Source organism: Dasypus novemcinctus, chromosome 8 (genome assembly GCF_030445035.2).
Source record: "Dasypus novemcinctus isolate mDasNov1 chromosome 8, mDasNov1.1.hap2, whole genome shotgun sequence".
NCBI lineage: Eukaryota > Metazoa > Chordata > Mammalia > Cingulata > Dasypodidae > Dasypus > Dasypus novemcinctus.
The window spans coordinates 102,898,959-102,911,133 of NC_080680.1; the positions used below are offsets into that span (position 1 = coordinate 102,898,959).

Consider the following 12,175-nt stretch of genomic DNA (forward strand, 5'->3'; position numbering starts at 1 on the left):
ACCTACTTTCAATCGAGATATGCGGAGGCCACCTTCCGGGGGTTTAAATCAGGAGGTGACTAATAAGAGAGAAAGACTGAGGAAGAGGAGGCAGATCCTCAGAGGAGAGAGCTAGCACGTGGTATCTCTAATCCTGGAATACCCCTTATCCGAGCAGGGGTTGGGAGTGTGAGCCTCCTTCGAGGGCTATCAAAATCTCTTGTGTTGCTATGAGACAAGATGGGTTTGGAGGCTCTGTCACAGGCTTGCTGCCTCTCTCGCTCACTCATCACATTTCTCTACCTCATTGTGCACATCTAGCAAAATGAGAGCATTCCTCAAGACCCATCCGCCCGTGCAGGCAAGGCTCCCTGTGCAAATGGCTCCCTAGGATGGATCTCTATTATTTTACCAAAAAACATCAGAGGAGGAATTTGTTCTGCTCCACTAAAGGCATGATTTCCAGGCCTCTCTGCTGCCTAAGCTCAATTTTTTTGGCCATTCCCTGAGAAAGGGATAGAGAAAAAAGGAGGTATGTACTTATACATAATACTTAACTGAGCGAGTTTTAACCAGGACCAAATAAAAAGAGAAGATGAAAATTCAGGGTTATCTAGCCGTAAAATAGAAATAATTCCTGAGATGCGGTTGGGACCCCATATCCACCAGGCATCCTGGGGACAGCCTTGACACTCCCCAGGCTGATCTCTTCTCGGTCCCTTCCACCCCCTTCTTTTGTTCCTCTTCCGATTTGTATCATTTCAGCGGTGGTTGAGTTCCCAGTCTGGCTCGGTCCCCGTAATGGGAATACAGTGCCTGGCACAGAGTATACACACTCAACAAATGGGGAGTTAATGTTATCACCCTTGTGCTTAAGCACGTAAACCTTCCTAGTTAGGGTAGCCTCATCTTCATTTTGTAAATGAAGAAAAACTGTGGCTCCAAGACGTGACCTCATTGTACCCAAGGGTGAGCAGATGTTAGCTGGCAAAGCCAGGATTCAGCCCTCAATGTATAGAGTAAAATGATTTTGCCCTGCATTTCACCATGTTGTTGTGTCTCATCCTTTTGTGTGTGTAATATCTGTTCTATTAAGGATGTGAAGAACCTAAATTAGAACTCTAGTGTTTACTAGCAACAGTTAAGTGGCAATATTTCAACCTTTCACCGTAGCGCAGCTAACCTCATGCTTTAACACACATCTCACGGAAATGTTTATTTCCTGAGGCTCAGAGAGGCTAGTGCAATGTCCAAAGTCACATAGCAGAAGATTGAAACTTCGGGCCTGACCTTCTGCCTTTAGGTGTGCTGGTTTCCCAATTCAGGATTCTCTGCCATATCCCTAGAGGTGCCCTCTAGCTCTGTGCTTGAGGTTTGTGGGGTGATGGTACATAATCACGAGTAATAAAGCAAGCCTTCTTTTACCGTCACATAGAAATGGGAAATTGAAATTAGAAGTCATTAAATGGAAAATCCCAAGCCTTATAGTAAAGCCAACTCAGCCTCAATCCATTATTGTCTATATATTTAGCCAGTCTATTTTTAAGAGTTTAATATTGAAAAATAGGACATATTTATAATGTGGCAGCATTAATTTCACTCCACAATCCCTGCCATTTGCTATAGTAGACTTGCGTATGTTTAAATTTATAACTACCCTATTGCCCTAGGAAGATTTGCTTTAGCTTGAGGAGAAAATCTGCCAGTTGAAGGAGTGAGAATTATACAAATTCCATATTCTTTTCTCTATAGTCAGTCCTCCCTCCCCGTGCTGCCACAGTAATGTACCCAAGCCACATTGTATATTTTTCATACCTCTCATTCAGTGTCCAGTCATATACTACCTTGGAATATTTGTTCATTCATTTAACAAGCATGGACCGGTGCTGAAAGACATGAACAGATGTGTTAGGCCACTGAAGAGGGGCTGCTCAGTTCAGCTGGTTGTCATTTCTGGGATCATCTTCACAATTATCAGTGATGTCATCTAAAGGAAGGTGGTTGAAAGGGGGACTGTTCTCATCTATTCCAATGTGGAAGTCAGTTCATTAAATCGTGTTTATTGGTCCCTCTGCAAAACAAGCCAAGAAGAAGCATTTGAAGGTATTTGTCCAGCTGTGCTATTTACAGCCTACATATCATTTAAAAACTACCTCCATGTGCCACATTTTATCCCATTGTAAAATGAAAATAATCATATGTATCTTTCAGGGTTGTGTATTGGTCAATCATTGCACCAACAATCTATGTAAGAAACAATTATGGAATCCCAGTGGCATCCAGTAATAAACATTGATTTGTCATGTGTTGGGCTCATCTCAATTGGGTTTGCTCATCATCTGCAAGTTGACTGTGTTCAGAGACCTCGGCTGCAGGAGCTGGGTTGACTTCTGCTTTATGCTGCACTTCTGGTGATCTGCCTTGTATCACTCATCAACTTTAGGCCAACAGACTAGCAGGAACAGGTTCTTGCCAAGGTAGTGGCAGATACAAATGTGTGAGCAGAAAAAGGTGATGCTTCTTGAAGCCTAGACTCATAGATGATTCATGCTGATTTTCACCCATATCCTACTAGTCAGATCTAATCTTACAGTCAAGCCCAAGTCAATGATCTTCAATGATCTTAAAGCAAAAGTGTGGATTCAAGAAGGGGTGGAAGAAATGATGCTAATACCTTCATCTAACACAAGTCATTATAATGATAACATTAAATAAGTGTTGTATTTGCCTGAAAATAAAACCTGTTACATAGTAAACACTTTGTAAATGGTAGAGGATACATTATGGTTATTGTGATTATCTGGCTAATGTGATATCCTTGGCAAATTGTGCTGCTACCTTTAAGCATACCATGTTAAGAAATCAATCAAGGAAGTCCAGAATACTTCTTTAGGGGAAGAAGTGAAACCAGAAAGAGCTTAAAATTTGGGGGGAGGGGGAAGGTGTAGGTTGGGGTAGCAGACTGTATTCTCCCCTCCCTACCAACCAGATGCCAAAGAAACAACTTACTCTGGCACATAGTGATGGTGCCAGACCTTAGGAGCAGACAAGAGTTTTCCAAATGTTTTCCAAAATATGCCTAAAAGTCAGAAACCAGTGATCTCTTAGAGGTCAAAACACAAAACTGAAGAGCATGACAGAGTAAGTTAGAAGCATGGAAAGAGAGCCATGGGCAGAAACTATTTCCAAGATTGATGTTGCAGCCAGATCAGGATCCTGGGTTATGGCAAGATTGAGGATGTAGCCTTGATAGGGTTCGCTAAAGTCAAATGGCAATGGAAGTGCCTAGATGTTACAGAGGCCAGGGTCTCTGCTAACATTTAAACATGAGAGAACAACAGGAGTCAGCATCCACAGTCCTCACTTAAGAAAGACCTGGAGTTACCTAAAGGAGAAGTGGAAGACCTAGTATTTATTGTGCTTTGACTCTGTATATGGCTCTCTGCAGCTTATCTCACTTAAGCCAGTTAGCAATAATATGATAGTAAAGGCTATACTTCTTTGTGTGCTTAATATTTATTGGGTACTGTGCTAATAAACAGTTTGCATATATCACAGCATTGAATGTAACCCTATTCTTGAGGGGCACTTACGCTCTAGGTTTCAAGATGGTCTGCGGCTCAGAAAAAGTAAGGAACATACCCAGCATCACACAGTGAGTTATGTGATAGAATGGAGGCTCAGACTCTGATCTGTCTGATTTCTGCTATTCTACCCATAGACGCCCACTATGCCCTGGGTGTCTGGGATGGCAGTAACAGGCACAGGAAAGAGCAGTAGTGTTGGATAGCAGGGCTGTCAGAAGAGATGGGCTTTTCAAACAATGGGAGAAGACAGAGAGTTTGGGAAATGAGCTGGAGGTAGCAGAAAGATCCGATCTTCCTTTCTAGCTGAAAGGTGGGTTTTCTTTGTAATAAAATCCTCTCTCACTTTAAGCACTAGAAGAACCAACCTGTATGTGGTTAGCGCTATACTCCTTGCCCTGTGGCCCACCACATGTTGTTCTTTATGTTGTCTTTCTCACCCGGTTTCATGTCCTGAAAGGCTCAGACTGGTTGGTACCATATGTGGGAAATTGCCATATCCTGTCCACTCCCAAAGGGAATTAGGGAACACTTTACCAGTGTTCTCATGGTACCTTGTACTGCTCTTTCTACCTTGGCATTTAGCACATTCTGTTTTCATTATCTTTGCCTCTCTCTTCCACTAAACACTGTACTCTTTAAAGAAGGGACAATGTCCATTTTGTCACTGTGTCCCCAATGCCCACCCCTGGATAGAGCACCCAGTAATGGTGTTGAATGCAGGACTTCATTTAGAGAACACAGGTGCTCTCCAATTTCAAGGAGTGCCAAGGCCCATCATATGACCTTGCTGAGAAGTTACAGGAAGAATGAAATCTTGGAGGAGAATCTGGCTGTGACTGTGAGTCCCATCAGATTCTGGACATACACAGGCCACCAGGGATGGACAGAATATCTGGATTTGTTGTGAATGGTGCTTTAAAATCCTTTTCATGATAATAATATGAACTCCCATCTCTAAAGTGCTGACTGTGCTTATCAGGCACTGTAGAAAAGCATTTTAACAGCATCTCATTTAATCCCAAAACATCTCTCTGAAGTTAGAATGACAAAGCCCATTCTAACTGTTGGAGAAGCTTAGACTGTGAGTGCCTACCACACCTACCCAAGTCTCAGAGCCTCACCGCTAGCATTCTAAACTAACTGACTCCACTTCCTGTTTCTGGCCACTCCTTGCCTTCAAGGTGATAGGAATGTGACTAAGAAGTCTTTGACTCAGCTTATCTAACTAAGGTGACCCTTTCTCCCTTCAACAGGGCTTGTGGGCCTGTAGTACCAATTCCAGCGGGACATTCGCAAATCCCCTGTACCTCTCTGGGCTCTTTCAAGTGGACGGTTGTAAGGATAGCATGAGTTGAGGGATGGAAAAGGGCTTTACAAACTGAGGAGTGTGATTCTTGCATTCATCTTATTGTAAGCACATTTTGTTGAGAACTAGAGGATGGTGGAGAGAATCTTATAGAGACCTTCTGGGTCCTGGCAAGGCACAGTGCATGGAAAGGATGGTGTTCTCCCAGAACAGAGAAAACTGTCACTAAATTTAATTCATTCCATCATTCAGCTCAATGCAGTTCTTCCAGCAGAAATGATGCCCAGCCTACAAGCCTGCAATCTTTGTTGACAGGCACATGATCGTGTAGAGAAGAAAAGGCTATTCCCAAGTTTGCCGATTTATATTTGTTACTGTTTGTTCATTTCTCTTGTCTGTGGGCGCTTGTTTAAAGATAAGCTGTACCAGGCACCAAAGGTTTAAGAAAACGCATGGGAGAAAAAACTAAAAAGTGAGAAAATTCTATCCGTCAACTTTTGTCCATGAGAATTGGAAGGAGATAGCCATTTTTTAAAGTGTGCAAATGGGTTTTAAATTTGCTCTAGCAGTGGAACATACACATCTGACTGAAAAATACTAGCTTTTCACTTTGTTCATTTCTTCATGCCTTCTTACCTTCCTTTCTTTTTCTTAAATTTTTTCTTTTTATGAATAAAATGGACTGCTCTATGAGATGGAAAGTTGGAAACAATGACTGGACTCACTACTTCAAAATATGCTGTTTCTTTGTGCTATGTCAGGTCTTGCTAGCTGAGCTGTACTTGAGGACTGTGGTGACTTAGCACCCCCCCCCCCATACCTGGCACTTGAGTGTGACCTAGTTCAAAGCCTATGTGCACAATGTGAGGGCTGAGATTAAAACTACCCCAGAAGTTGAGGAAGCATGGAGGACGTATGGTAGCAATAGGAGACCTTTTCCTGGGTTGCTGGATCTTGGTCTGATTCTGACTTTTATCATGACTTTGCCTCTTGGTACCTTATTTGTCCTATCAGAGAAATGGGGAAATGTATAATCTGTAGAAGCATTTTCAAAGTGGATATTTTATAATGCAGATGAGTTTCAAAATGAATGAATGAAACATGAATGAATGGAATGACTAATCATGAAGCTGGGAAGGGTGAGTGGCAGGAAGGTGGTAAATGACTGCTCTTTCCTGAGCATTTACTATGTTCTAGATTCTCTGGTCGATATTTTAAACATAGTTACATTTGATCCTCCCAACAACCCTGTGAGCATTTTACAGAAGGAAGAACTCAGAGTTGGAAAAGTGAAGGACATGGCTGTAGGGCATACGACGGCAGAGAGGACTTTGACACTTGGGTGGGCTTTCTCGCATGCACTAGGCAGTATGGCCAGGCAAGGCCCACCTGTTACTTGGTTTTCTGAACAAAGTAACAAGACAGAACTGGTGAAAAAGGGCACGAGCTCAACCTGAGATCTCACAGGAGACAGTGTTTGCCATCAATATTGGGCAAGCTTTCTCTGTCACAGTGGGTCAGTGTCCAAGTCCAATGAAGCTGAGCCATTGGCTCTGGCCTGGGCCAGATGGTCATATGGAAGGAGGGCTGGCTTGTCAAAGTGACTCTTTAGGCCCAGAGAAGCCACATCCAAAGTCTAAAGTTGGGACATTAGTCTCCCTCCACCATGTAGCTCAGAGACAGCCTGTGTAGGGTGGTGCAGTGATGGAGCTGGGTGTCAGAATCACGTAAGCTAGGTTCAAATCCCAGCTCTGCCATTTCTAAGCTGTGTGATCCTGGAAGATTATTTAAATTCTGAGTCTGGTTTTCCTCAAATCTAACAGGAGCTAATGATATTCACCTTTCAAGCTTGTTAAGAGGAATCAATGAGAAAACATGTGGAAATGCCAGGCCTCTTGACCCGGCAATTTAAGAATCGTGAATTTTCTTCCTCCATAGGTTGGATGAATCTAAAAATTTAAAGAGGGTGATAAAATGACACAGGCACTTGGACACAAACTAAGGTCATTTCTGCAGAACAAGTCAGGCTGGGTGGGGGAAAGGTCGATGACAGTTTTGAATGGAGAAACATTGAGAATCAGAGTAGATGCAGCAGTAATGCCTGTTCTGTGGGGGAGAGTACCGGCCTGGTGCTTGCCTGGGATCTGGAAACTGACACCCTCCTTGTTCTTTTGCAAAGTGACTCAGGGTCCACCCTCTTTTCTGGCCCCCTCATCTCTTCTCTTACCTTCTTTTCTGTCTCCTCTTTTGTTCTCTCTCCTTTTTCCTGCTCTCTCATCTTCATTTTCCTTCTACCTTCTCCTCTACTTCCGATTCCTCTTTGTTGCCCCCAAACCATTCCTTTCCCCCTGCCTAGCACATCTTTCTTCTCCATTCGTAATTTTTCTTCCTCCTCCTTCCCCTTCCCTCGTCTCTCCTGTCCTCTCCCCTCTTCTGGCTGGGGGACCAGGACTCTCCTCAGGCACTAGTGGTTCATTCGCATTAAGCATGACAATCTCTCATATGTCAATTAGAAAGAGGCAGCATTCCCCCGCCTGCCCCTCCCTTTGCTGGGCCTGCCGCGATGCTCAAATCAAGCACCATCTGTTGCATTCATCCAGGCGACGGGTGAGCATTTTGCTGCTCTGGGGAGGAGGAACTCCGTGGGTACCAGGAAGTCAAGTGGCTTGTTTGGACAACTTGATATATTGATATTGACAGAGCTGCCGGATGGGGTCAGGAGGGATGTGGGGTACCCATGATGGCATCGGTCACAGCCTGTCTGGGCTCTGTGTACTGTTGCCGAGGCAAGAGTGCCAAACAGATGGACGGGGTTTGCCACAGCTGGGAGTAAAACCCCTCGCGGCTCGGGGGAGCAAACCTTCCATCTCTGCATGTCCTCCTCTCCGCCAGTCAGATCTGCATCAACTTGGGAGAAAGTAAAGCAGAAACACAGGGTAGGAAGAAGCTGACCTTTAGGAATGCTGAAATGTCAGAGTCCTGAAAAAAAGGAATGGTGTGTCAGTCAAATCCCAGCTGGACAAAGAATGCAGCCTCAAATGGGATTTTGGAGAGAAGTCACTGCAGGGACTCCTTATAGAGTGGAGGTAGGTTTAAGAAAATCGACATGGGGATAGCGAGGCACCAGGGACAAGACATATCAGGAAGCCAATACTAACCCTTAGAACTAATGGTTTTGATGGAACCTTTGATAACTGGAGTTGTAGAAGGGGTCCCCCAGCAAAAGCTGTAATTGTCAAGATTGTCAAGGGTCACATCCCATTAGCAATATGGTAGAGAAGCAGGAATGGAACAAGGGAAGAAATATCCCCAAAGTCTCTTTCCCCCTGCATGCCCAGATCCAGTCAGAGCTTTCTGTTGGCCAAACCCAACTAGAAGTCAGAGAGCCTGAATCCAGTCCAAAGGGATCTGTGTCTGGAGCATGGAGTAGAACAGAATGGATTTGGGAGTGGAGGATCAGTTGAGAGGTGCAAATAGAAAACAGCCGGGACAGGTAGGGAATGAACATGTGTTCTGTTAGTTACCTCACCTGTGCCAGAAGCTCATGCTTCTAACTGTTAGGCTCCACTGCCTCTCTGTCTTTTTTAAGGAAAGCATGTGTAGTCTCTGTAGAGCCCAGGGCTCTCCTGTGAGTTTCTGACCTGCATAGCTTACTGACCATTCAACACTTACTTTTAGACGTCTTGAATACAATGGTTCTCCTACCAAAACCAAACTGATGTTCTCTCCCAAACATGGTGTCTTCTAGTGTTCTTCTCACTGGGAAGCACTATCACTCCTCAACTGTGCAACCAGAAAGGCAGGACTCATCTTCAATATCTCCCTGTCCCTTTTCTGCCTTTTCCAGTCAGTCACCACATTCTGATGGAGTTTTACCTACAAAATAAGTCAAATTTGCCCACTTCTCCTTCTCTCCCAATCCTTCTCTACTCTAGGCTACCAACGTCTCCTACTTGGACCTTGACACTACTTCCCTGTCTTCCCAGCTGGGCCATCTTCTCACTTCTGTTCCTGTCCTTCTCCAATGAATGCTCTCAGCTGCCAGAGTGATCTTCCCTAAATGCAACTCAGACCAGGTCACTCTCAGCATGTTCCATCCTTAACGAGGCTCAAAGGCCCTCCTGAGATGGGCCACTACCTAACCTCTCCAGCACTATCTCACACCATCTCCTTTCAGCATCTCATCCAGAGGTCTATCTCCCTTCTCCCCCTTTGCCTGTGCTGTCCATTCTGCCTGTGTTGCAGTACGTGCCTCACCCTACCCTTCCTCTACAACTTTCTCCCCAACTGACTGCCTTATCCTTCATTCAGACTTTGGCCATGCTACTCACTCTCTTGAGGCAAGTTTCCTCAATTTTCCAAGGCTAGGTCTTATTCCTCTAATGGCCTCTTATACCATTATTTACTTCCCCTTTATAGTACGTATCAATGAAAAGTTTTACCTTATACATCAATTGTTGCATTAATACTGGTCTTCCTGGCTGTGTGGCAAGCACCATGAGGGCAGTGGCCACTGCTTTTGTTTCTTCCTTTGTGTTTTCACTATTGTGTCTCCTGTGTTCAACCCAAGTACATTATCATTTTTCAGAAATATCTGTTGAGTGAATGGTTGAGTGGAAATGAGTGAATGCTGACAGACCTGTGGGGGTCCTGGAGAATTCCACACTTCCACTTGCTCTGGGCTTGTGAACACCACACGTCCTACCTCTTACAATTTTGGGCAACTCCCTGTCCTACCTCTTACAATTTTGGGCAACTCCCTGTCCTCCCTGGGTCTAAGACATCAGAAATGGATATGGCATTGCTTCTCAGAATTGTCCTATAGCCTCTTGACAGAGGGTTAGGCATCAGAGGCTTAGAGAAAGGGGACCATGTTTGGAATGTTGCTTCACCTTCAAGTGGACTTAATTGAGTTATGTGTGGAAAGAGAAAGAGGGCCAGGAAAGCAATCTATAATGCTACCACATGGTTCATTTGCATTGTCAATTGTCTTTTTCTTAGCAAACACAGATTCCCCCAACTTCCCAAAGATGGGGTTTCTCGCAAAACCCAGTGCACAGGGCAGCCCTCTGGGTAGAGCTGCCCTGCAGCTCCATCTGTCTAAGTTGATAAGCTTTCCTAGGAAAACAGGACCTTCTTAGAAATTGGTGCTGGGAAGTTCGGGTGCCTTGCTTGTCCAGTCTGGCGAAACCTCCTTCAAAGAAAGAGGAATCTTCTGCACATCCTGTCTCTTGGCATCATGCAGCATGTAGCTCCAACTGAAAAAGAAATGCCCTAGCCTCTCGAGGCAGAGATGGAAGGAGGGATGAGTTAAAAAATTTCAAAGCCCTGGGCTCTCTTTGGGAATTTCTTAGAACAAAGGCACTGAAATGATTCAGCGAATTTCCTTTTTCCTTTTCTTCTTTCTGGTTTCCTCTCCTTGCCCTTTGCGTTGCCTCTCTCCTTCCTTCTCAAGCTTCTCTCCTGGGGTTTTTTTTTTTTTTTTTTTCCTTTTATCATCCACCTTTTTCTCTCTGCCCTTCTGGCCTCACTCTCCCTGAAACTTTTCTGCTAGTCTTGATTTTAAAATTTTTGGAACACTACAACTAATAATAAATCATGAGAGAGTATTGTTGGGAATAGATGGAACTTTGGATTGGGGGGTTAGAAGTCCTAATTCTAGCCTTGACTTGATTCTGCCACTTGCTGTGTTGGAGCATGTTACTCCTCTTATGGGGCTAGGGCTCAATTTCTCCTGAGTAAAATGGGGATGTTGTGATAAATGACCTACGAACACTGTGGTTCTTATCTTCTACCATATTGTTTGAACTCATATACTTCTCTCTACCTTCACTGTCTCAGCCCTGGTTCAGGCCACCAAAAGCCTCTGTGCTGGACTCTACTTGCATTATTCAAACTGTAGTTAGTCCTTGTTATCAAGGTGACTAAATTTGAACACATCCATTTTGTGTTTAAAACCTTTCAGGGATTACTTTTTGCCATTAAGGTAAAGTCCCCATTCCTAAATGAATTTAGGAATCCCAGCCTCATCTTTTGTAGCACTCTCTTTGTTGTAACTACAGTAAATACCTTCCAGTTGCTCCAAGCACCATGCTCTTTCTAGTTTCCTGGGTTTTTGCCCAGGACCCCCTCCCCACATTGCTTTACCTTGGTTTGCTAACTTCTACTCCTCCTTATGGGCTCAACCTAGGAATTGTGTCCTCCAGGAACCTTGTCTTGACCCCCAAGATTGGTGTGATGACACATCTTGGTGCTCTCCTGTTGCTTCTTCTGCACTCTTTTTTTTTCTTTAAGATTTATTTATTTATTTATCCCCCCCCCCCAGTTGTCTGTTCTCTGTGTCTATTTGCTGCGTCTTCTTCTTTGTCCGCGTCTGTTGTTGTCAGCGGCATGGGAATCTGTGTTTCTTTTTGTTGCCTCATCTTGTTATGTCAGCTCTCTCTGTGTGCGGCACTATTCCTGGACAGGCTGCACTTTCTTTGGTGCTGGGTGGCTCTCCTTCCGGGGTGCACTCCTTGCGCGTGGGGCTCCCCTCTGCTGGGGACACCCCTGCGTGGCACAGCACTCCTTGTGTGCATCAGCACTGCTCATGGGCCAGCTCCATATGGGTCAAGGAGGCCCGGGGTTTGAACCGTGGACCTCCCATGTGGTAGATGGATGCCCTAACCACTGGGCCAAGTCCACTGCCCCTCTGTACTCTCTTATCACAGTAGTATCACACAGTGTTGGAATTGCCTGGATACATGTCTGACCAAATTGTGAATTACCTGAACCATGGATTGTGTCCAACTTTTTACCAGCATACTTAAAGAAACATAGAAGTTGTTGAATAAATAATTGAATAAGCCAACAGACACATCTGTGCTGGGACCAATGGGTTGTGATTTTGTATCATCACTGGGTCAGGAAGGGATTGCCAAGGACTCAGGGAGGCCAGGCCCGGTCCTCCAGGGGCTGGGGGTGGGCGGAACCCTAACCAAAGCCCCATTACCCACCCTGTAGCAGCAGCTGAGGCGGCGCAGGAGACAGTGGAGTCCCTGATGCAGAAGTTCAAGGAGAGTTTCCGTGCTAACACGCCCATCGAGATCGGTCAGCTGCAGCCAGCCCCACGCAGCCTGTCGGCAGGGAAGCGGAAGCGGAGGAGCAAATCTCGAGGTAGGCCCTCCCAGAACCTCTTGCCCCGGTATCAGCAGGTTGCTCCCAGTTCTAAAGATACCAGGGAGAAGTGTTCCCCTTCTCTTGCTTCCCCGTGGTCTTAGAACTACTGCCCCTGTCTCTCCTGTGAATCATCTTGATAGAGACC

General features: G+C 44.9%; 1 protein-coding gene across 3 annotated transcripts in view; it reads left to right on the plus strand.

Moving 5' to 3' along the window:
• ASTN2 (astrotactin 2) overlaps positions 1-12,175 on the plus strand; it is a 950,369-nt gene that overhangs the window by 240,825 nt on the left and 697,369 nt on the right. For 2 of the 3 annotated variants that reach the window (XM_058302487.1, XM_058302488.1), the window contains exon 4: positions 11,875-12,027. The exons of the other annotated variant lie outside the window; for it this stretch is intronic. In XM_058302487.1, coding sequence (XP_058158470.1) covers positions 11,875-12,027 — 153 coding nt within the window. The remainder of the gene's footprint in view (positions 1-11,874; positions 12,028-12,175) is intronic. 3 annotated transcript variants of the gene reach the window in all.